Raw genomic sequence first — 25,465 nt, forward strand, 5'->3', positions numbered from 1 at the left:
ACATTGCTTAACTTTTGACTCACACAGTGTACATGCAGAATAGCAAGGCAGTAATTCTCTGCAATAGAAACAGCCTTAAAGACCAACTCCAACCAGCTGAACAATATGTTGTCAGTATCTCCTTGGTTTATTTTGTGGAAGTCTGTCAGAGCTTCGCTGCCCAGATCACAGAGCTCTCACCCAGAGAGGAGCTCCCTGCCCGATGCAGCAGGTCAGCACAGCTCTTTCCTCTTCTGAATTTTCGAGGCCAAAACCAAACAAGTGGAACATTATTGCAGTTTATTTTATATGTGTAGGACTCGTTTTAAACAGGGCTGTCTTTGGTGGTATTTCTGCACCTTTTGATAGTATTTTATTAGAGAGTGCGCTGAAAATTTTAAGCTTCCTTACTGGAAGGAAAAACGTAGCAGAGAACATAAACTTTGATAACGCAGGTGCTGTATGTGTGCTGAGAAGTGCTGAGTGTGTTTTTGTCATATCATAGCCACAGATGAATAAATACTATGTTTCTTTGAACGGTCCTGGACTTGAGGTAGAATGGTTTGGGAATAATCCTGTAATAAGGGAGGGGTAGAGATTGTGTTAGTGGGGCAGGAAGTAACAACAACTGGAATGCACTGCCCTGCCAGTCTGCAGTGCTGGGGAAATGGTTTGAGGGGAAGAATTACTGTAATACCCTTTGGGAGAACAGTCTTTGACTTCTGGATGTCCTTCTCTGTTCTCTTCATTGGCTGCTTTTTCTCTTTACAAGTGACGTGCCTTCTGTTCTTTTCTTATCCTTCATCTGGAATGCAGCTCTGTACTCCCCTGTACGAGATCTATGGTCTGGCTTGCCTTGACACAAATATTTGATATACTCTGCCTGTATTTAATGTTCTTTTCCAAAGGAAATATGGTTTTTCTCTGCTCTGAACTGAATATATTTAAATGTAAATGTGCTACGGTAGTTTAAATAACACTGGTAAAATACTGAGTTACAAAATACCCGTGGTGAGCAACACTCATCCCATTCTTTTAAGGTATTGGAGAACTTTTTGTTTCATTTGTTTGCCATCAACGTCTCTAGAAGGCAGGTAGGCAGGAGTTATGTAGCGTGCAGCAAGGATAAGGCAGTAATTACATATTTGCAATTCCTTCTTTATGATGAAGAGCATTACCCCAGTGTACATTACTGAGAGTCAGAAGGGGCTGTCCGTAAGGCTCTGGGCAGGCTGTGCAGATATTACACCGTTCAGTGCCACAAGGTTTTCTGCTTTGTAATGTTCTGCTCTGTGCTGACCTCAGGTGTTTTCCAATGGTCTGTAGATGAAAGTGCGCTGTAAGATGGTTTTTTGGTGTTTTTTTGCTCTTCAAAAGCTAAGGAGACCTTTGGATCTGATGAAAACTAGCAGGATGGCTTCTTTGGTTTTTAAAATATCTTACAGTGCAAAATGCTAAAACTGTTTGAAAGTTCAGAACATTCAATTCAATTTTAAAGCATAACACTGTTTAAATTAGCATAGCACTGGGTGTGGGGTGTTATTTTGTTATCAGTAATGTCAGTGGCCACACTTGTCTAACAGCAGATATGTATAGAACACCCAGGGCTCCCCTCCATGCAGTAGGGGACAGCAGTGAGCAGGCTTCAGTGTGTCGGGTAACTTGCTGTTCTCCAGTATCAGCAGCACTGAGGACTGCTAAAGGGCCACCGAACAGGAATGGAGACATAAGTGGCACAGGAGAGGTGCATAAGGGGTGACACTGTCACCACTAACTGTAGGTTGTGCAGGCTGAGGGAATAATTGTAGGCGCAGTACCCACGTCCCAGTGTGTGCCTGGTAGGTGCTGAGTCGTCTTGTTTCTCTGTGTTAAAATAGTGCCATCTTTGGGCTCGGTGTAAACTCTTCAGACCCCACTGGTATGATTCAGTTGTAAAGTTCACCCTTGCTGAGGTTCTGAGCCTCGTCACCTCACACAGGCTGTTGTAAAGGCTGCCCAGAAGCAGTCTTTTCCAAAGTGTGCTTTGGGCTTTTGTTCAAAACGCAGCTTGCTTTTGTAGGCAGACATGCTGCCTCTGGGGGCTGTGTTCTGCTTGGTGCATCCAGGAGCATTGCTAAAGCTGAGTTGTCTGTTAGTGGTGTTTCCTTGCTTGATGGAGAATCTTTCTGTTGTTGTAAACTTAGAAGTCACTTTTGTATGATTTGGTTCTGTTACTCTCGTGCATCCTTGTGTCTTTGCTGGTAAGAACAAAATGACCTTTCCTCAGACCTTGCTGTCAGTAATTATTCACAAGCCCAGGCAGTGCAAGGTGTGTGGTTGGGTGGATGCATGTATTTGTTTGAGAAGTTCAGAAGCAGGTAGGGTTTGGTCAGCGTGACCTTAGAAATGGGAAGAAAGCCGTGAGTGGAGAGCTGTTTGTGAGGCAGCTCTGTACCAGGCACCTGCCTCGGGAGGCGTGCGGGTACTGCAAAGGACTTTAAGGTATAGATGTGTCCTCGTGGACCTTTCTCAACCTGGTTTCACATCACTGAAATTAGTCATCTGCTTTGCAAGAGAGGTCAGATGGATAACAGGTGGGGATCTTCCCCCAGCCCATACCTGTTACTCTGCAAAGCCTTCTGTATTGGTAAGCTGGTGATTTTGTCTTGGAGCACACACAGGTGCAGCGCCGCTTCTGGAGCACAGCACAGCTCTGGTGGTTCTGCAGGACACGTTAATTTGCTTTGAACTTGAAAAGTAAGCTGTTAATCTTTCAGCAACAGATGGTTTTCACACACAAAAAAAGAATTTTAATATCTGTATTTCTGTGCATTTTTTGATGCATTATGAGCATTTTAGCACGTTATGTATGGTTTTAACGGGCTCGTAGTTCCTTGATTCTGTAAATCCAAGTTGAGTGATGCTGTGCGTTTTTAGATGGTACTTTTTTTCAGCCAATAGGTACAATTCAAACAACGCTTCTGAATGGTATTTTAATTTGTGTAATTGTCAGTTGTGTTCAGATAACCCTTTGGGGCTGTGGTTGTGTGGTGCCACAGACAAAGAAGGGTGGCAGCTCCGTGTTCTGCGGCGCACCACGGCACGGGGAGCACTGCTGGTTGTTCGTGTCGTTCTGCAACACCTCCGCTGGTCCTCTCCAAGTGCAGCCGTGTTTCAGCAGCAGGATGGGCTGCAGGTGTGTCTGCATGGTTGCCTTAATGGAAGCTGAAGGCAGAATGAAAGTAAGTTTGTTTTGCAGACACTTGGTGTAGGTACAAATAACCCATCTCAACCGGAGACGATTCAGCTCAGCAGTTGTTATGACAACTCTTGAACTCGTAATGCTGCAGTTGTCTTTTATAGTAAGGCTCAATAATATATGCAAGGTTGGAGCAAAATTTGTAATTATGTTATTTTAAAATAACTATGTGCACAAATATGATTATCTTATTGAAAAGAAAAAGTTTCTATTAATACCAAGCTGTGTTCTCTCTGAGTTTTTTGTTTGCCAGCTAACTTACACCTGGAAATGACACTATGCTCTAAAGAGTAGCTAAGTAGGAAGTTCTTTTATGTATGTTTAGGCGTGTCTGCTTTATTGAATAACTTTAAAAGAGCTGCACAGAAAGAAAACTGATGAGGGAAGTAAATTCTGTTCTGCCTTATGCATCCATTAAATTGCTCACTAATTTTTCTGAATGCATTTGCAACCCAGCTGACATCTGATCGTTAGGAATACTGTTGAAATCCCAGCTGAGTTTATAAAGATGACCAGTTAGGAAAACAAATCTTATTAAGCAAATGCGTTCTAGTTGGAGAAATACATAGGAGGGCAGTGAGGTGGACTGAAATTGTGGCAGGGATAGACAGATACTGTCTCTCTGACCTATTACAGCTGCCGTGGGCTGGATTGATAAATGTATAATGAAGGGTAAAAGTTTGTCCAGTTGTTTTCAGTAGAGGCTCCAAGACTTGTATTTGCTGCTGTGTGGGAGGAGAGATTGAATTAGGTGCTATGTTTGATAGGATTCTACCTAAATAGAGTTGAAGGGACCTGAGGAGGCTCGCAGAGAAACCTGAAGCAGGAAAAGCATCCAGTAAACTTGGAAATGTGCTGGAATATGTAATGTGAGCAAAGGCCAGAAGGGCGCCGCACAGCTGGCGGCCTGGGATCTGGTCAGGAGCTCAGGGCAGCTCTTCTGCCTGGGAGCAGGAGGTGGGAGGTGGGAGAGGAAGCACAGGAACAATGCACGGCTGGTCGTGCCAATCTCTGCGTTTCCTTACAGCTTTAGGAACATCTTCATCCATTTCTCGTTGTCTTCAGCTTGTTTCTCTCGTCTTATGTTCTTGGCTTACTGAATGCTTCCCTGATTCCTACTGTCAGGTTTATATGGAAGGCTCAGCTTGGGAATCAAAGTTTCAGAGACTAAAGGAGAGGGAAGGGTTGCAGTGCCTGGACAGCGGTTGGGAACTGTAGCACAGAAGGGAACTTCATGGGTGGCGTATTGGGGGTATGCTTGACCTGAACTGTGTGTACTTACCTTAATCTGTGTCGCTTTTAAATGCCTGTGAGTTCCTTCCATTTTCACGTTAAGCCTTTAATATTTACTTAGACAAATACACAATGACATTTAATTATATAAAATAGCATTTGGTTTCTTTTTCATTCACTTCTTTCTGACTCCAATGTTAGAAGTATGGGAAAAGATGTGGCTTTTAGTTGAAAGATTTCTAATGCAACATGTGAATAATGATCATGTAAATCATTTTTCAAGAGGTTAGAACTGTTAGCAAGTCGAACCCAAGTGCTCATACAGAGTAACTATTTTATGTCCTTGTCAAAAAAGTCTGCCTTTTGATCAGTGAAAGAGTATTTTGAGGTGCATGGCAGCCTTTTTTATTTTTTCCACCAGAGCTCCTTACAGTGAATATAATTGTTCTGAGAGGAGGTGAGACTTTAGAGTGCCTCATTTGATGGTACTCTGCTTTGCATTTCCAGAAATAAGTCAACCACGAGCACGTGGAAGAGAGAATGGGTTAAACTTGCATTGACAAGCACTGTTGGTCGACTTTTTTTTTTTTTTTTTTGCCTGGAATTGGGAGTGGCCATCAGGGCTGATCTTTGTCCTTGCTGCTTTCCATACAGTGAAGCAGTTAAAGAGCAGATTGGCTGAGCTGTGAGTGCAGGACGGCAGAACTTCTCCTTGGGCTGTGCGTGTTTGCTCCGCACACGGAACCACCGCTGCATGGAGGCTCTCTGCTGGCTGGCAGAGGTCACCTCAGTTCTGCATGGGAATCAAACAAACAGGACGTGGTGTATTGGAAGAAAGATTTGAAAAATGCAGAATTGTGACTATAGCTGTTCAGACTGTGAGCACTTTGTGCGTTTTTTTGCTAAGGTTGAGAGTGTGGTGTAGAAGAGAGCAGGGTGTGGTTGGGTGCTGGGAACACCAGGGAACGTCTGCTTGAAGCCAGGCTGATGGTTGTATTGCCCCAAATGGACTTCCACACAAAGCACAAGTGAGCTCTGCCCCCTCTCATCTGACACACAAATAGATGAATGTGATTGAAAAGGAAACAATTTTACACAGAAGCACTGATAATAAACTGTAGTACCGCCTGGCTTATATTCTACACAGCTGAGAAGGTATGCTGGGATTTCAGCTGCTGTTCGTGCTTGTTCTTGCAGTTTTTTATTAATGATTTACTGTAAGTTGCTGTCAGAGAAGGTTATCGATAGACTCTTGGCCTTGCTTGTTGTGATTTAGTGGTATTGGTGCTGCCAGTGGTATGATAGGTTATAGGAGCGCTCTGTGGATGTGTGGAAGGAGTAATGTTGGTCAGGATTCAGTGTGTGTGAGAGAAACCTATGGATTAATACCAGAGATTGAAGTGCTTCAGCAGTGTTATCTACAGCAATTCATCTAATGGCAAGCTTTTGCTTTAACTGAAAGCAAGCATTGTGTTTTCATGTGTCACATACCTTACTTTTTGTGATGCTGCATGCAGAGGAAGGTGATAACCGAAGAGCAGTTTGTTTGTCTGATGGAATTAGGAGCCATCTGCAGGCTGCGTTGGCACACAGCCTTCCCTGCTCTGCTCAGGCCAGGAAATAAACTCAGGCACAACTCTGAATTTCCAATTTGAAACCTATCATCTGTATGCTACTTGAAAAGGGTGGAGATGAGCTTAAGCATCTTGCTTTAATTTGCAGCTCCTTTCAAGCAGATTTTTGTAAACCCTCCTGTAATGGTGACGCCCACGAGTGAGATTGTTTCGCAGTAGAAGTTACGTAAGTACCAAAATACTTGCTTAGAAAGTTGGAGAGGATGCGGAGGTCCTTCCTGTAACAAGAGTGAAGTATCTTGGTTTGGTGGTTCATGGGAATAGCAAAAGCACAACGCTTGTAGGACTTAAACAGCAGTTCAAAGTATCACGTCTGTGAGTTGTGCTGGCCTGTCTGCGTGCGCGTGGGAGATTGCTCCTTAGTGAACTGCTCTGATCACTGGTAATCCCAGGGCTACCAAAATAGCAGGTTAAGAGGTCTGCATGCGTGTTGGTGGTCGGAGTTTTGCATGGAGTTTCACCATGCTTCTGGCTGCGCTGAGATACAAAGCTGCCTGTTTTGCTGACTGCTGATAGGCTCTTTCATTTCTGGAAAGTCCTGGAAGCCTTTCTCTGAAGTGAAACCTGGTCACTGTAATTCAGTTGTGGTTTTACTTCTGAACTCAGACCTCCTTCCTGCTACGGAATGGATACAGAATTCTGTAGCCTTGGTTTATCTGGCTCCCTTTAAGGACAAGGAACAGTTTTGTATGGGTTTTGCCGCTTGGTCCTTTTTGCACTTCAGTGTGAATCATTCTTGAGGTACATTAAATCAACATCTTTCAACGATACTACTTGCCTCTGTCAATAATTTGACAAGGCTTAATTGCTATGCAGGTTGTTTGTAAAGCATATTTATTCAGAGGGTGAAGTAATTAATCTTACATAAATATATTCAACTGTGCACTGACTGTCCCTGTTTTATCCTCCACTTACGCTGAATTGTGTGGTAGCAGCCTCAGAAGGTCACATCCGAAGGAGTCAGACCCGTGCTGAGTTCAGCACAGAAGGCAAATTGTTTTGTCTGCAGCAGACGTTCCATGCTGCAGTGTGCGCACTGAAAAATTACCTGTTAATATAAAAACAGCTCTTGATAGGGTGGCACTTGTGTTGTTTGCAGTGTTGTGACGCTTAGGAGATTGTGGCTCTGGATGTGGTGCTCACGGAGCTTCCAGGTCTGTATTGCGTGTGCCAGAACTCTGTTCTTTCATCAACAACAACATCTTGTTTCAGATAGATCCCCTCATTCTCGTATCATTGTTTTCTGTTCTATTAAAAGGAATTACCTAGAGGATGAAAATGTGATGATTCTTACTGTATCCCTTTTCTTTGTTTATATTCAGCTTCTATCAAAACAGCCTTATACTCGCACACACAAAAAAGGCATACCCTGCATGCTCAGCAGAGTAAAGAATGGCATAGCAAATGCAACGAAAACCAGAATTGTTCAAAGAATGGAACCATACCCAGGCAAGGAAAACAAACCCTGATAAGTCAATTATAAAGGCAGAATGAGGCCTGCCTGAAGGGATCCTGAGAAACGGAATGGCTTGAAAACAGTGACAAATCATTTCAAATGTTTCGGGAGTGGTAGACCTGTCAGTTTTCTGCTGGTTAGGTGAGATGGTTGAAGGGAGAAAAGCCATGACAAGAAAAATAGTTTTGTTGTGCTGCTCCCCAGTGTGGGGGAAGTTGAAGTTCCATCAAACTGATGTTTACACATTCAGAAGAATTGATAAAATCAATAGCAAAAAATTACTGGTGTCATGTGGCATTTGTCAGGCTGGAAACCAAAGGGAAAAGCTTCAGAGGAGCTGTGTTACTGGGGGCAGAGACACTGGGGTGCCTGTGGGACCCTTCTGTACAAGCGTCTCGTTATTTGTTCTGCTCTCATTAAACCATGTTAAAAATGAATAAGAAAAGAACAAAGCCTGGTGTTCTCTGTTAGAAACCCATGGTATACCCCCTCTTGAACCTTCCATAAAAGCCTGATGTCTTGGAAGGATTGAGTTCATAGGTGTGGGGAAAAATGACAAGGATTGCCATTGAATATCCTTTCATTCTGCTCTCTGAGTGGGGAGAGCATTCCTTACAAATGCTGGTTTTGCTTCTTTCAGCTTTTGCCGAGACATAAATATCAGGGATGATTTTATTTAATAACCTGATGGTTTGTGAGGCTGACTTTGAGTTTGTAGACGAAGCTTTCCTATCCTGTCTTAGTACTTCAGTGCCTCTCGTGGCATTGAAGATGGAGAGCGTGGGTAAAGGGGTTTAACTTTTTTATGGTTTGGTTTTAGATGATTAAATTATTTCTGCCTTGCTTGTGATCAGAGATCAAATAGCTTTTGGCACTTATGCAGTAGTTGCTCTGTTTCTCTTTTTGTTCTTCTCTCTAGTCATTATTTATTGTGTTTCTGCCACTTGTATTGATGGTTGTGTTTTTGTATTTTTTTTTTCAGTGACTACAGTTCCTGTCTCACCTCTTTGATGGAAGAGGACTATGACCCAGAAGTGAACTCTCTACTGTAGAACAAGAAGCTCTTGTGGAATAATTTGTCTCCCTTTAAAAGCAGTACCCAGTCTAGAAAAAATAGAGTAGAAGAGATTATTTTTTGACCTAGCATTTTTCTGTTCATATGACCTATATTTCAGCATGTAAATGGTGAAAAACAGGAATATAAACATTTGTGCCTGCTTTTGAGCTTTTACATCAAGTAGTGCTTAGCTTTGTGGAGCATTAACCAAGCTACGTGAAGTCTAGAGTATAACCTAACATTCATTTAAAAAAAAAAAAACTATACTTTTTTTTTTTTTTTTTAGCCAATGTATCTGGTAAAAATGAAGTTTATCTTTTAAGAGCACTTTGGCGGATGCTTCTTATTTAGATCTGAGCATTTGGGGCAAGCTTTTTCATACGTGTTGATCCTTTCTTCAGAGTGTTTGGGCTGATCTGCTGCAGACCATGAGCTGCCCAGCAGACTTGGGTGTACGTGTTCAGTGTTAACCATGGCGCTGTTCTGAATGCTGTCATTCAGGCTTGGCAAACCTTTTTGTAATGTAACTGACTTCTGTAGTAGCACAACTAGAGGATATTTAATGAGGTGAACGTGGTCGTGGCTTTTTTTAAAATATAAATTACCTTCTTAGGTTGTTTTTTTTTTTGTAGTGAGAGTGCAAAAAGAGGTTAAAATGAGCAGCTGAGGGGGTGGAGGGTACAGTTGGCACGAAGTGCGGCCTCTCGTGCTCTGCTTTGAGACGCACTATTGCCTCAAGGCTGGCCTTAGAGTATACTGGAGAAGAAAGGAACCAGAAGGTTGTTGAAGCAAAGGAAAAGTGAGAACATTGGACTGGAGAGGCCAAACTCTGGGTGAGTTATCGTATTTATTTTTTTTCCTTTGCTTATGTAGTATTGACTTGTTTGTGGCTGAACTGAAGGTTGTAAAAATCAACTAACGCTGTAAACCAGGGAGCCTTCTATTAAAGGGCGAAATTCAGTTATGTAGAGTAGTAGTAGAGTTATGTTTGCTTTAAGCAGAGAAACTTGCTGTGACAAGCTGGAAAGAAAATTTGGTTTCGGGTTTCTCAGTGGGAGACACATCTGCTGCTCTTTGGTGGAACTTCCATTAAGATATAGAGCTTTCAGCCAGCTTGTGTTCTGCTCCTAAGCACTTGGTTTCTTTGCTGTGAAAGCAGTTCTGACATAAGACGTTCTGTGGAGTGTGGAAATTGGTGTGCTGGGGTACAGTCTTAAGCTGGGGTGCAGGAGCTGGGCTGCGATGGATCCTTCAGGACTCTGATCTTCTCTCAGTGTCTCTGTCAGCATTGTGGGCTTGTGTTCACTGTACAACCTTTGCAATAAAATCGGAAGTGATCACTCTTGTGTGGGCTGTGAGACAAAAAGCAGTGAAGGAACGTACCAAATTCTGGCACATTTCAGTTTTACAGATCACTGATTGCTGTTTGTTCTGTCTTCCTCCATCTCCAGACCTATCCTATCGTGGATTTCATGGGTGTGGCTTTAGAATGGAATTATAAACAGGAAGTAGGTGGGAATGTTTTAAGTTCTTACCTGTTTTGTTCAGAGGAACAAAGTCAGCAGGAAAAAAGTCATTTTCAAGCGCAGTACAAAAAATTAGAGTGCTTTTTCCCCTCTTAGTAGTGGAGAGCAGGTTTGAGGTTCTGGAAGAGATGTGAGTCAGGGAATGTTCTCTTCATTTACAGATCCTGGCCATGAGGTTTGATGCCTCATTTTATTGAAGGGAGACACTGGACCTAAATGGCGCAGCATGACTTTGTTCCTGCCTGGCTTAACTTCTCAACACCACAGTCAACCAAGGTAACTCAGTTACAGATTGCTTGCTCTCAGAGCTATGGTAATGTTTATACACTTGTCCCAGTGTTAGATTGAACTTAAAATGTTTGTTGTTGCTTTTTTTACTACTTTTTTGATTTTGAGGGAAGTCTTTTGGAAACATTAAGGTGGAGGTCTTTTTTTGTTTGTTTCCACAAATGTATCCCTTCCATTTCAGAGGAGGAAATATCCTTTGCATTCAGACATGGAAGAAGTTCAGTGTTACTGTGTTGAGAATCGAATGGAATCCCAAATAGAAAATGATTAAGAACCCTCCCCTTCCCCCCAGTAACGTGGAGTGGTCAAGACTTGAGCTGGCACTCACGATACAATTCTTTGGATTTCATTTATGAAAGTGGCCATTGCTGTGGCCATTGCTGTGCAGTACACTGATATGCCTTGGACTCCAACTCCAAATTCAGAAATACTCACTGGTTTGTTCAGGGCTTTTTTTTGTTTGCTTTATTGTTTTTGTTTTTTACATTTTTAATGTGGAGGTATCTTCTGATTCCAGGAAAAGCTTCGGTTGACCCAGGAGTTCTCTTTTCAGGTCTCTTTTCTTCAGTGACTTTTACATTACTTGCAAATGACAATGGTGAAAAATATTTTAATGGTTAATCAGGTCATGATGGACCAGGTGGTTGTTAATGGTGTTGGCTAAGCTGCACAGATATGCATGCTATATTGAGAACTAGAACAGGAATGTGGGCTTGGGAGTGCTTTCTTACATCATCTTTTTCTTTATACAGTCCCCTGCAGCCACCTTTGAGAAACATGGAGAGCATCTTCCACGGGGAGAAGGACGCTTTGGGGTGAGCCGAAGGAGACACAACTCTTCTGATGGATTTTTCAATAATGGGCCCCTCCGAACTGCAGGAGGTAAATATTGGATTGCAGTGCAGTCTGAGAGCAGCTATTTTGGAGTATTTTACGGAATTTAGAGTTCTGTGGAGTAGAAATGTTTTTCAAAACTGTATCTTTCAAAACATCCCATGAGAAATTTGCGCTGTTCTGTTCTCCCATGACACGTGCCAAGGCCTTTAGGGGTTTCTGTGGAAGCTGTATGTGCACTGTGTGGCTTGGTTGATTTTTTGGGGGATAGTCACACAGTTGTTGAATAAGCTGGGCCTAGGAGTGACTTAGTGAACGCTAACTTAACAAGAAAAGCATTCTGCATGCAGTGTTGACGTTTTATTATTTGAATACTTATCTCCTTTTGTTTAGACTGCTGGCATCAGCCATCCCTTCTCCGCCATGATTCTGTAGATTCTGGTGTTTCTAAAGGAGCTCATGTTGGGCTTTCTGGCAGTCAGCCTGGCTGGCATGGTCCCTCGCGGGGCCATGATGGCGTGAACCAGCGTGGTGGAGGAGGAACTGGAGTTCATCGCCACTGGAATGGCAACTTCCATTCGCGGAAAAGTTCTGCCTTTCAAGAAAAGCTGCCTGTTGAAGCCAGGGAAGAGAAGAAGGAAGACAAAGAGCATTTGCAATTTGAGGAAGAAGATTTTGTAAGTGTGTAGCTTCTCACTACAAGTGGCAGCTGTGAGAAGTTGGCTTTTCGGATTTCATTTTTTATTATCATCGATAGATGGCTAGGATCTAGAGTTGCATTCCATTCCATGCTTGAGATCCCCACAGATTTAACAGTGATTCCAGTGCTTGCAGGACACTAATTGATACCCAGAGACCGGGGGACTCGATGACCTTGTTGCATTGGTTTTGGCACAGTATTGGATTTTGTGGCAGTTTTGAACTTGAAGGCAGCTTTGTAACTCAAGCATTCAGATCTTCGTTAGAACTCAGAAGATGACGCTTTGATCTGCTACAGGAATGGTAGCTATGTTTTTGCCCTTGTGGCTTTGCTTACAAAGCCCTTTTTGCTCCTAAGAACATCTGTATAGCTTATCTTCAGTCTTGCTGTTCCTGTCTCCTGTTCTGGTACATGCTGGTGTGTGTGATAACCTCCCTCAGCTTGATCACGATGCGTGCCCAGACCTTTGCAACCATCTTTTTTAAAACCTCTGGAATAGCATTTTTTTGACTGAGATATTTTCTAATCTCTGTGAATCATTGTTTCTTCAGCCATCTCTTCCATCAGTGTCTACAGTTCATCCACCTTTTTCCAGCGTTCTGATCCCTGTGGTATTGTTAGTTGTAACAGTCTTTTTTATCCTGGCTCTGTTTTTACTGGAATACCTTTAGTTTTCAAAACTGCTCCAAGTGTGAAGATGTAAGCACCGTTTCTGCTCTTGCTTTCCAATTTAGTTTCTTCTTGTCCTTTTGTCACCCCTTAAAAAAATCTTATTTTTATCAGACCTTGATTTTTGCTTTTTGCATCTTGTTTTTCACTTTCCTCCAGGCTCTCGTTGATCAGTGTAACGAGGCCAGTGTTATCTGTACCTTTCTGGTAACTCAGTCTCTCCTCCTAATGTGATTCCTCTAACTGCATCATCAGTGCTCAAGCCATTACTGCTTCCAGTCAAGAGAGTTTCTAGTGATAGTGTGCACACTTACGTAGATCCTCTTGAGCTTTTTGCTTCCTTCTTCAGTTTTTATTTTTGGAAGGTTGTTTATGTCTGAAATTCTCATGGCAGTTTGATGTTACTGCTTCTGTTTGGAAGGTTAGCAGTTGGAGTGAAATATATGAATGCCATGCAGATGCTTCAGGACAGAATCTAGTGTCTCAGCTTAAATTGCTCCAAGACCCAAGTTAGATTTAAACTGCTGGGTTTTTCACTGGAGTGCCCAGGCAGTGATTGCATGCTCTTGTTCAGCTGCTTCTGCTGTAGGAGTGGTAGCCTGCATCAGAGCTTAGTTAACACCTGGAGATCAGTGATGAAGCTTACCTGCAGATTTCTGTTAATCTGATTTCTCAAGCATGCTATAAGCTGGTTCTTTAGGCAGACAAAAGCCTCTTGAAATGTAGAAAGTTATTGTAATGATTGCAGCCACACTGTTGTAGTCAATCTAAATCTTTCTTCATTCTCTTCAGTACCTTGAGAAGTGTCTTTTTCCAACCAGGTGGCTGTTTCTTCTGTAAATATGTTTTCCTTCTTTTTTCTCTGAAGAAGATAATACCTTGCATCTGCTGTCTAGAAGCAAACTTTGCTAGGCAGCTCTCCTGTCGCCTTTGCTATGGTGTGACACTGAGGTACACCGTGGTTAAGTGTGCAGCTTTTAGGCCTGTGTGGCTGACAGACCCTGACCCCGTAAAACAGGCTGCTGTTCTGAGTTCTGTGGTGTGAGCAGCACTGCTATAAAACTGCCCTGTAACTAAGAAGTGAAGCGCTGGAACAGGAATTCCTAGGGTCTGAGGAAGGCATTCATGCTATGGTGTAACATTTGTTGCTAATTCTTATAGAACAGGAATGGCTACTGCTTCAGAATCTCGTTATTGGAGACTTAGTCTATAGCTGTAGTAACTAACGTGAAGGATACATAAAAAAGAGGAAAAAGTGGCTTTTTTCTTTTTACTGAACTTATTTGGTACAGGGGAAGAGGAATAGCTGATTGGGAATACTTGTCATTGAATGCTTGGATTTTCTGTACTCTTTTTTGAGCTTGAACATGTCCTTAGTTGTTCCACTGAGTTCTGATACTGAATCAAAGGTAAGTCTGCAGAGAATAGTGGGTCTGAATGCAGTTGCCCTGAAAAGTGGATTCTAAAGCTTAATGTGAATAGTTTAGCTTTTTTGTCTATAAATGTATAGATTTTTTTCATTTTTCTTTTTTATTAGGAATCTAATATTGCCAGGCTGATGATTAAATGCCTGACTCTTTTATGGGTATATCAGTTTATTGTGTAGTAGAATGCTGAAGGGCCTCTCCTCAATTTTCTAATGGTTCTGTTGGAAATACTGCAAAGCAAATGAGAATATGAGCTTTTTAGGTGTCTTCTGACAGAGTGCTCTTCTAACTCGGGTGCTGCTCAAGAGAAATAGACTGTGGTTTCCTAGAAGCATGTTATGTTAATACAAAAGCTTTATTTGTTATGTGCAATATAATGAATATACTCACTTGCATGTTCTGTGTGTTTACAGCCATCTTTGAATCCAGAGGCAGGAAGACACAACAACCAGAACAAACCTTTAGGGACACCTTCCGGAGTTTGGGGTAGGTAAAGTTATCTACATTGCTGTCTGCAATGCTGATATCAAAACAGAAAGTGATAAATATTATTAACTGTATAAATAATTCTGCTCTAGAAAATGTGTTTGACCTGAGAAGTACTAATTGCTTGTTTATGTAAGTGCTGCACCTTGTAAGGTGCAAGTTACACAAAATATTTTTTGGTGAGTTAACAGCTGATCCGTGGCTGCTCAAAAAAGTATTAATCTGTTCTGATCTCTGTTTTATAGTGGGAGGTTGTTAGCTGGCATCACTGTTGGCTTTTCACTTACGAGTCAAGGGAGCTGTTGTGGTTAAGTGAAAAAAGATTGGACTTTAATGTCCTTATCTGATATCCTTTCTCAAAACTGAAACAAAAGCGTATCAGCTGTAATGTCTGAGGTTTGGAAGGGAGAAACTGGAGCGTTATACTGAAGCTGTTATGAAACAGAACATTTGTATTTCAAATTCTTTGTTTTGTTTTGACAGAAAACCCCCCTAGTGCCAAGCAACCTACCAAGATGCTGGTCATCAAAAAGGTTTCAAAAGAGGATCCTGCTGCTGCCTTCTCAGCTGCATTTACATCACCTGTTTCTCACCTGGCAAATGGCAACAAAGCCACCACCATTGTCCCAAGTGTCTACAAAAATCTGGTTCCTAAACCTGCAGCTCCTCCTTCCAAGGTACAAGAGTTTCCAGCCAAGTTAACTGTGGATCAAGGGAAAAGTCTCTCTGGACATGGGAACTACAGATGCTTTAGAAAATTTGTAGGATTGATATTACAAGTATTCAAGAAGTTAAGGAAAATTATTTGTTTTTTAAAAACAGTGTGCAGATGCTGGAGTTCTAAAATATGTTAATTGCTAATGCTGGCTGCTGCGTTGCTGCAGAACCTCTGTGATTAGTGTAGGTGTTACACTCTTCAAAGATGAAAATGTAACAACTCTTTCTACGTGGAAGCAAACCCAGAATTTCCTACCCTTTCCTAAGTTCTTGATTCAGACCAAATTCTGCCAACTTGAGGAGGAATTCTAATAGCTAAAATGATTATCAAGTGGGGTAATCTAAACCTTTATTCCTTTACATGGGATAAATTGGGCTAACATGAAGTTATCAGTAGAAGAGTTTTCTGTTCACTGGATCAACCCATTATTTATCTCAGTCCATATCCATACTTGTTCAGAATAGCTGAATAAGATGCAGTTGTAGTGCAGTGAGTAATGCAGCTGTCACTTGTCCTTGTACAGCTTGGATGATAAAAGTATCCAGACAGCCTTAGTAGTTTTTAATCTGGATGTTTTAAATGGTGTTTGAAACAAAAAGCCAAAGGTGCTGTTTGTCCAAACCATTGCATTGTCTCTTTGATTGCTTCAAAGAGTGAAAAGGAGTGCAAACAGCTTTTCTAACTTTGCTGCTGTTTTTGTGTGTAAAGATAATTGTGAGGTTTGAAAACTAGTGCTGTGCTGGCACTAGAGCTCAAGAGATTGAAATGTGCTTCTGAAAGCTGTATAAAGGTCTGCTGTGCTGCTACATGTGTACCCACTGCCTTGGAATTGTGGAAGTCAAACATAAATATTTTCATAGCTGTTAGTCCTTGCCGTGTTGTTGCCATTGCACTTGTTTTCATTACTTCTAAAACCATTTGCAGAAGTTTTTCTGTTAATTCAATCTGGAAGAGCTGCTCTTAAGGCTTTTCCAAACTGTTCTCTGAAATTACCCTTTAAATTTTAATTTTTTATTGAAACAAAAAAAAAAAAGCATTAATCTGTGCTCGCAGTTGGAATAAACCCTTTAATTTTCATAGATAATTTAGAAAGTATGATCAGGCTTTTGCAGACAGTCTTGCGACTGTGATACGGAAGTTCAACTGATGTTAAAAGTGCAGGGTTTGTTTTTGGGGGGATTTTGAGTTTTGACATCTTTCTCACTTGTGTTCCAGCTTATACATCTATATTTAATTCAGAATTATGGCCATGTGTTACGGTAGCTGCCTCACTTTCCTTTTGGTGAAGGATATTCTGTTCAGAACAGTTACTAGGTGTGGGTTACACCTGGATTCATGCTGTAGATGTGACAATACTGATAACACATTACAGGCTATTGTGCTACTGGAGCAGGTATTGACTCGTGATGCGTGGCAGCTCCCAGCAGATCACCATCGTGTTAATTGTGATATAAACATGTTTTCTGGTCAGTAAGTGTGCATGCATTGAAACGGTGCTGGGATTGTAGAGGGAGTGTGGTGCTGCTCACTGGTGGGGATTGCAACAGCTAGGAGTTGTGCTGTCTCATCTTGTGTGTTAGTGAATGATGACCACTGATAGAAGGAGAGGTGGAGATCTGCGTGTCCTTAGGTAGAAAACCAGTATGCATGATGCCTTGTTCTAAAGGTAGAGACAGAAGGAAGCTGTGGTAGGGTACGTCATTCTGAAGACTCCAGAAAGTTGTGTGGAAGTTGTAGTGCATAAAGCATTAGAGTCAGAACGCTCCTTTTGGTGAAGTCAGCAGTACTGGAAAGCTGTCAGAGGCAAACGGGATGAAATATGCTTGTTAGCTGTACCGAAGGAGGAGAACACAGTGGCAGTGATAGAGGCACGTTCTTCCTTTAGATGTGGCTGAATTGTTCACAGTTGAGCGGTGAGTGAAGGGCATAATATGCGAGCGATTCCTTTTGGTGCTCAGCTGTGGCTGTTGTCCTTGAATCCAGCAGTCTCTCTAAGAAAGTAACAGTGATCAGTGTTTGAATTTGCGTAAGCTGCCACTTTGTGGAAGGTGGGAGAATAACAATTAGCAGCCAAGAGCCAGGTGCCTGAACGAGTGCATCCCTGTGAGTATGCAGAGGGAAGCTTCCTCTCAAACTAGTTCTCCACTCCTAAGAAACTTATTACAGGCAATATTGTGGAGACCAGGGTCTTTTTGGGGTTTGAAGGGGATGTTCAGAATCTAGTATGAGTGCTGAATTATTTATTCAGCACTGTGGACTACTTCTAAGGTTGGTGTGGAAGGCTGCTAATGAGACCAGAATGATGACGATGCGTTTATTTTAAAAGGGATAAAGCAGCCCATAGGGAAATTGTGGCTTCTGCTTTCATTGCTCCCAGAATACAAGATCTATTTTATGTCAGATACAACTTAATCACACTGTGCATGAATTATTTTGCTATCAAGATGGCTTCAGAAGCGTAATGGTTCAAAGGAACCGTTATGCCTTAATGCTTTGACAGATGTATTTTTTACGCTGCTTGATACAAGTCATTTGTTAGAATCATTGCAGTAAGAGCTGCCACTTCAGTGTTTGTCCTTGGTTGCCAAGACAGGCCCAAGAAAAATCTTCCAAGTAACAAAAAGTTATCTTGAAGTCTGCTTTTCAGCCAGATGGCCACTGTATCTAAGGAACACTGCAGAGTATCCAGAGCAGAACAGTAGCTGCTCATCCACATTGGCTGAATCAGTGCAGTGATGGGCACTTCCAGAGCCCTAGGAAATTTACATTCTTGGCTTGGACAGAAAGATTCCTTGAGGTGCTTCTTTCTTGCACAGGGGAAATTCCTGTCAAGCGAGGCAAACCTTTTCTTTGAGGCATACAGTGTTCCTATATGAAATGTGGTTTTAATTGGGATCTTTGCTTCCTATCTGTGCCTAGCTGCAGGATGCACTGATTCCCTCAGTGGTGATTCCAGTTAATGAAGAGCTGCACTGGATTTTCTCCTTAGGCTCCAACTGCATTTTTTTGTTACAGGGTCGTGCCTGTGAAGCAGAACTTGCTGTGACTTGGAGGAAAAAGGAGATGATAATGGGGGAAAAAAATGTATTTAGAGGTGAACTTGCTGGGAATGTTCTTGGAGAGGGAGGAGAAAACTCCACACAACAGACAATTTCTATCAATGCAGTTTTTGCTTTACTGCTTGCAAGCAACCCATTGGAGTGTCTTACCACTTACTGTCCTGTGTGTTCTTTTCAATGTAGCCAAGTCCATGGAAAGCCAACAGGAACGAACACAAGCCAGGCTCGCTTTCCTCCAGCCGTGACTCTGCCTTTACCAGTCCAGTGTCTGTAACCAAACCAGCGGTACTGGCAAGTGGCTCAGTCCTCACCTCTCCCAAAGAGGTAAGAAATTGGGTTTGGGTGTAGGAAGGGAACTTTGTCACTGTCACCTACTGTAGCTTCAACAAAATAAGATCTCTCCTGCGCGTGATACCTGGCTTTGTACCCTGGATAACTCACTTGTGCGTTCTTAGCTCATCTTTAGTGCATCTTTGATATGCTAAATTAAGAGATCTGGTTGTAAAGCTATTGCCATTTGGGGTTTGCCCAAACATACTAAAATTTCTTTGCAGTTTAAAAATAAACAACCTCACACTTAATAGCCTTGTGTTGTTGGACACACATGGACTTATGAAATTGCAGATACCAAGAAAAGATGTGCACTGAAAGATAAACTGATTCCCATGCTGTTCTTCAGTGCTTTCTTTTCCTATAAAGTGCAAGTGATCTGCCTCGCTGCTTTTCTCTAGAAAAGCAGCAACACAGGCAATGAGCTTTGAGGGGTTCAGCCTGTAAGGTTTCAGCTTAGTGTCTGCTTTTAACATTGGTAGGAGGTGATCTGCTGAGCCTGAGGCTGGCTTACCTCTGGTTTTGGTGTGATGTGCAGAGAGAATCTTCAAATGTAAATTACTTAATACTTCGGTGGCAACTGTGACTTGATGTGTTTTGGCCAGCATCCTATGGTTCACTTCATAGCTTGTATGCAAAATGCTCTTCTGAATCTTGAAATTCAATGAAGCTTAATAGAAAAGTGACATCAAATAACTTTTCCCCATCGTGAACCAGAAGTTGGTGGTCATAATTAAAAAGTATTAAAATCAAGAATTGACTAATTCAGGAAATTTGTAATTTGTGTGGTTTGCATTTCAAGTGTAATAGCTTATGGGGGGGAGGGTTGAAGTGTTTGCTTTTGGGTTTTTTTCAGTTGTGCATCTGACTTTGTCCTTTACAAAAACCTTCTTTGTCGTGTTTATGGTTCTCTGCTTTGTGGGCTTTACTCTGAAACAACCTGTGCTTTTCTGCTATAGCTGTTCCTGAGTATAAAAGCAGTGATTAAAAAGCCTGCATCTGTCCCTTGAAGAAGTAGATCTGGTGCTGTATCACTTCTCCTTACCTTTTGTCTGTCCTTTGGCTGAGTCTCTGTGCTACTGACAGCCTTCCTTTTTGTGTAATATGCAGTAGAGTACAGACACCTTTACAGTATAAACACGTAAGCCTTATAGGCTTTTACCTCAAGTAGATACCAATGAAACATGCACTTTGTATCATACACTGGTGGCACAAGTGGTCTGGCTGTGTTTTTCATTCTTTCTAAGAAAGTTGTGGCTGAAACTTCAGTCAGCAAAGCTGTTGGATACTGTACTGCTCTGACAGGAGGAGTGCAGCTGGGCTTTTTCTCAGAGCAGTACTTCCTTTAATACTTCTGTTACCAGCGTTAGTCAGCTGAACAAAAAGGGCTACAATTCATCACAGCTGAAATTGAACACTTGCAATGTGTTTTTCTATGAATCTATTGGAGACTGGCAGTGTGGAAACACAGGGCTGTGGCCAGCAAATAATCCAGTAATCCCGGCTCTGCAGGACTACCAATCTGTCCTTTTATTTCTGAGACAGGGATAAAGTCTGTCCCGCTGAAGTGTTGAAGACAGACCTCTGGTCATAAGAGACCACAACCTCTTGTAAGCTGGAAGGTTCTGGGCAGCACTGTGTGGTAGCCAGTGCTTGACAACAGATTCAGGACCGTGTGAAATTTTAAGATGGCGTAGGATGACTTTTGTGTATGAGTGATTGTTCATAGACTGGTGTCTGAACAGACTGGATGTTATGCATTGTTCTCATTTAGAATATCTGAGAGATGCCCTGATATTTCATTCAAATGGCTAAACCTACCTTTAGAAAAGATGCCAAAAACCAACTTTACAAATTTACGTAACAGTCTCTTCTGGTGTTAAAAGCCTTCTAGAGAATCTGAATAAAATGAGAAGAGAAATGAAAGTCAGTTCCCTTTCAGTAATGTTGTAGCAAAAAGCTCAAATGCTTCAGCAGAGCATTCAGAATTACCCACAGATCCTAGTTTTCATTTTCCTTTGCTCACTGCTACCTTCCATCACTTGCAGTCAAACTAATTACCATGTTGAGAGCTTTAAGGATTAAGGTAACTTCTGATCCTAACATTTGGTCATTTGTGTCTTTTACCATTGTTGATTTGCTCAATACAGTGTTAAACAGGGCAAAATAAAGAAGGCTACCTGAGAAGAGTGAGGCGTTATGTTCAGCACGCTTCTCTCAATGGCATTATTGCACACCAGTGTTTTATGTGCAGCAGGCATGAGAAATGTAAGCAGCTGTTGCTGCTTGGTTATGTTTGCTAAATATTTTAGTTTCCTTGATCTTTGCTCAGAGCACCGTGTGGTATGATAACAACACTTTTTTATAAAGGAGATTTATTTTTGAGAGCCTGAATTTACAACCCTCCCACCTCAGCTTAAATTAAAAAAAAAAAGGGGAGGGGAGAAGCCACACGCTTTAGGAAAATGTGCTTTTTTTTTTTTAATTGAGAAAAAGATAAAAATCAAAGCCAGTAAATAAAGGAAAAGAATGTCTTTGCATATGAAGTTCTAGTGTCAGGTATCCACACAAGTAGCTAGGTTCCTTACCAGTAGGCAGCCATGAAGTCCATGTATGAACAGAAGGTTAGCATACAGGAAGGTTTTTCGTGATGTTTTAAATTTTCTTTGCATGGCCAGTCAAAATGATGAAACATGAAACTGGAAGCTCATCTTGCTTATCGCTGTTTTAATTGCACTGTCATGGCTGGGCCACTGCCAACATGCAAACTGTTGTGCCTTATGCCTGGCTCAGAGATTGAACGTAATTAAGAAAGCAGAGCACTGGGGAAGAGTGTGTGAGGTTACCTTGGATTCAGGAATTCAGCTGAGCAGATTTCCTACAGCTCAAGGGCTGTCTGTGCCTGGCCATGCACAGGACCTGGGTTTCCTTGGGTGTCCATAGGCAGGAATCAGCAGTGTGCTCTCTAGGGGAGGAGACAGAGGCTGTGGCTGTTCAGTGTCCAGTTGATTGAAGATGTGCCGCTCCCTGAAAAGAGATTCCCAGCCCAAAGCTTAATTTCAGGGTAGAGGCAGGCAGGATGTCTTAAGACACAAAATAGAACAGAGTCTGAGCTCCCTGATTTTATAATCTTTGTGGACTGAGTCCCACATGAAGCTCTCTGCCCACATTTTCTGTTGTAGTATTCAGCATTACATGTGAAAGAGTTACATTGCCAAGGAACGAAACAAATGTATTCCTGGCCACAGTGATGCCTAGGGAAATTTGGAAGAAAAAAAAAAAAACAAAGTTGGTAGTGATAGGTGGGAGCATAATGTATAGCCAGTTCTTCCCTTACCAGCACAACACCAGTCACTGCTTTGGTGGACATCTGCGACTAGATTCCTTAAGGAGTTCAGATCTAGACCAGGAGCTGATGAGCATTTAATAGTGCAGATCCTAAAAGGGCCTGATCTTCACAACAAGGTACGCTTTCGAGTGTCCATATTCTGCTTGCTTTCTCTAGAGTCCTTCCAGCACCACCCCTCCTATCGAGATCTGCTCTTCACGCTTGACAAAGCTGATGCGTCGCACCACTGATAAGAAGAGCGAATTCCTGAAGGCACTGAAAGATGATCGGAATGGGGAGATAACAGAGAGCAGAGAATGTGACAAGCTGGATGATGTAAGATCACTGTCCTTACTGATGGCTGTTTTTAAGGAGTTGGGTACTGAAAAAAGCAGTGTATGTGATTGGGGCTGTGGGCGTGGAAATGAATGACTTCCCTTGGTCTGACATGCATGCCAGCAGAGGTAGTGAGCAGCAGTGTGATGAAAGGAGATGCATAACATGATGAAATGCAAAAGGATAAGTAATAAATGAGGTGGAAGTGAAGGTGTGACAGATGATGAAGGTAATCTGGGTCTTTGTAAGAATTCTCTAAGGGATGGAACAATACTGTCTTTGATTTCAAACTTCATGTCAAACTACATTCATGGGAAAGTTGAATTCAGTGCTTGTAAAATGTGTAGAATAGAGGCTTAAGGCTCAGGCTTGGACCGGAATCCTAAATGCGTAAGTCTGTGGCTTAATGTGTGTGTAAACTGCAACCTTAAGAGTGGGGTTTTCATGGTTTTCTTACACCGTGGAGGCACTGATGATGGCTTAGCAATGCCAGCACTTACTCCCCTGACATCAAAGTGCAGTGCATCAAAATGTCATCCGTATCGCATTGTCCTGTCACAGCTAGGTAGAAGCTGCTTTCCAAGTTATTGTCAGTCCAGGCTCTGTTGAAAGTCTGACTCAGAAGGCTTTGGTTTACTCCCAAGAGCAGAAAGTTGAACTTGGAAGTATGATATCATGGTGTTCTTTGTGCACTTTGCTTTTATTTTTCTTCAGATGGAGAGCAACAGCACACCAGAACCAAAGGAAAACTGGGAAGAGAATTGCCATCAAAATGGCCTTTCTCTCCCCTTGCCAGAGGAGGGGGAAAACCTCTCTCATTCATTGGAAGCAGAACACAGGTAAGAAAATAACCAAGTAAGGTGTCTGGAGTAAAAGACGGCATGTCCTCGGACTGTGCAAGCTGGAAACTATTCCAAAGAACTTTCTGGGAAGTACACAAAGCTGAACTGGAGGTGTGGGTTCCATTTCTATGTGCTGGACTGGGTGGTGGAGTTTCAGGTAAAACAAACACTGATGACAGCTGAGCCAAGACTTTGCCAAGGTCTGTAATTAAATTCCTGCACTTCCCTCGTGCCACATCCTTGTGCCTTAATGCTGCCTAGGATTTACCTGCCCACGTGGTGAGGCAACATAAACCTAGCAATTCCATTAATTTATTACTGGGTATCCTAAAGGTAATGATCTGGGTTATGAATCAGGTACTTGCATACTCATACTCACTGGTTTCTCTCTATCTGCCCTTGGAATACTCTTGTGCTGCTTTAAATTCTGTGAAAAAATTCTGCAGAAAGTTAAGAAAATTCTTACTTTATATCTCAGTTTGTATCTTATTTTAGTGAGTGACCTGTGAGCATCTGGTGTCAGCGGGTAGTAACTTTTAGAAGATCTTGAGCTGAGTTGCTAGTTTGTCTCACATCCTTCTTCAGTGTCCTTGGGTAGAACTTCAGATCTGTTTGGTTTTTGTCCTTCTGCCAGACTAGTTATTTACCCATTGTACAGAAATGCTGATGATTAAATGTTTGTAGAAGACATTGAGTAAGAAAAATATTGGGTAAATGCTAAACATTAAGTGGTGTGTAGTGCAGAAGATTCCCTGGTGAACTCAAAGTAATTTAATACAAAACCTTGTGTTTCATGGACAGGCTGTTCTCACCTTTGCCTTTGTTCCATTGCTTTAATTCCTGTGCCCTTTTTTTTTTTCTTTTTTCTTTTTTTCATGAATCAGGTTATTGAAAGAAATGGGATGGCAGGAATATCCTGAAAATGATGAGAATTACCTTCCCCTCACAGAGGATGAGCTCAAAGAGTTCCAAATTAAATCAGAGCAGGTATGTTCATAACTCTTGCCACTGCTGTGTAAGTCCTCTGTAGTGCAGTGCCTAGGATGTTGTGGAAGACAAAGAGCAGAAATGAAACTGGATGGCGGTCGGTGACCCTCCATCATCCACAGAGAGCACATGAATATACAAGTGACCACAGAACAGCATCCCCAGGTGGCTGGTGACAGTTACTCTCCGTAGTTGTGCTTATTTTAAAGCTTACTTTCATTCCCACAGCGAAGAAGAAACGGATTTGGGAAGAATGGATTTCTTCAGGGCCGCAGCTCCAGCCTGTTGTTCCACTGGAGAAGCACTTTTAAGACAAAGATTGAGGACTCGGACACAGAAACCAGTAGCAGCGAGACTTCAGATGACGATGCCTGAGAGTGGGCACGAGAAAATTAAAATAAATAAAACCAACCCAATAAACTCAGTTCGTAGTTCAACATGTGTTTGGGGGTTGTATAAACTAAACAGAGTTTATTCTGTCTCCAGTCTGTTCAGTTTTTTCTTCTGTTGATACTTCATGCACAAGGGAAATAATTGTATCCCAAAGAAGAGAGAAATTGGCTTCTTTAGCTTTTTCTTTTGGTTTTGCCCTAATGCTTAATAGAAGTTTGTGCAGCTAGCAAATTTTGACAGAAATCCCTTGTGGGGCAGTGCACAAGTTCAGTCTGGTAAGCAGGATACGAGTGGCTGACTGATCTTTGCAACAACAAGCTTCTAACAGTGCCGCCCGCATTACACAATGTTGTGCGGTAACATGTGCTAAAACAATCATTGTCAATGACAAAATGGCTATTGAAGTTCTAATTATGTTAAATTAATGCTAATAACATGAATTTTTTATTTTATTTTATTTTTTTTTTTGGCGGCTCGGGGAGCTTCATCACTTAACCAGGCGTTTGTGGTTTTCTTTTTTTGGGTACAGCTGTAAAATATTTGGATATAGGAATTGTTTGTGTTCTTCTTCTTGCAGCCTTGATATTCAGGGTGGATTGTAAAATATAAATTTTTTGTGAGATTTCAAAGATTAAGATTATTTTGATAACATTATTTACAGATTTAAAAAAGTGACTATCACATTGAGTCTGTATGAGGGGGAAAAACTACTGCATCAAAAATAACTAACTTGGAATAAATATTTTGCATCAGTTTGCCAATTCTAATTGTCTTTCTTATGTAAGAAAACCTTCCTCTAAAGGGATGTGCAACTTTGGGGTTCAAATAGCACTGGGGATAAAGAGCTGCTTCTCCCACTGTGTTTTTTCCACTTGGCAAACATTGCTGTAGTGCTGGGACTGCAGGAGCTGAACTCTTCCTTTACAAAGGGAGAGGGAGAGAACA

General features: G+C 41.8%; 1 protein-coding gene across 1 annotated transcript in view; it reads left to right on the top strand.

The window, feature by feature from the left end:
- Nucleotides 1-24,564, top strand: part of GPBP1L1 (GC-rich promoter binding protein 1 like 1) — a 30,104-nt gene extending 5,540 nt beyond the window's left edge. The window contains exons 2-12 of the mRNA XM_052666991.1: nucleotides 8,523-9,430; nucleotides 10,285-10,399; nucleotides 11,164-11,293; nucleotides 11,639-11,922; nucleotides 14,455-14,527; nucleotides 15,011-15,204; nucleotides 18,488-18,628; nucleotides 22,140-22,298; nucleotides 23,013-23,137; nucleotides 24,025-24,127; nucleotides 24,356-24,564. Of these exons, the coding sequence (XP_052522951.1) occupies nucleotides 10,340-10,399; nucleotides 11,164-11,293; nucleotides 11,639-11,922; nucleotides 14,455-14,527; nucleotides 15,011-15,204; nucleotides 18,488-18,628; nucleotides 22,140-22,298; nucleotides 23,013-23,137; nucleotides 24,025-24,127; nucleotides 24,356-24,502 (1,416 nt within the window). The 5' untranslated portion in view covers nucleotides 8,523-9,430; nucleotides 10,285-10,339 and the 3' untranslated portion in view covers nucleotides 24,503-24,564. The remainder of the gene's footprint in view (nucleotides 1-8,522; nucleotides 9,431-10,284; nucleotides 10,400-11,163; nucleotides 11,294-11,638; nucleotides 11,923-14,454; nucleotides 14,528-15,010; nucleotides 15,205-18,487; nucleotides 18,629-22,139; nucleotides 22,299-23,012; nucleotides 23,138-24,024; nucleotides 24,128-24,355) is intronic.
- Nucleotides 24,565-25,465: the final 901 nt, after the last annotated feature.

Source organism: Tympanuchus pallidicinctus, unplaced genomic scaffold (genome assembly GCF_026119805.1).
Source record: "Tympanuchus pallidicinctus isolate F22 unplaced genomic scaffold, pur_lepc_1.0 scaffold7, whole genome shotgun sequence".
Taxonomy (NCBI): domain Eukaryota; kingdom Metazoa; phylum Chordata; class Aves; order Galliformes; family Phasianidae; genus Tympanuchus; species Tympanuchus pallidicinctus.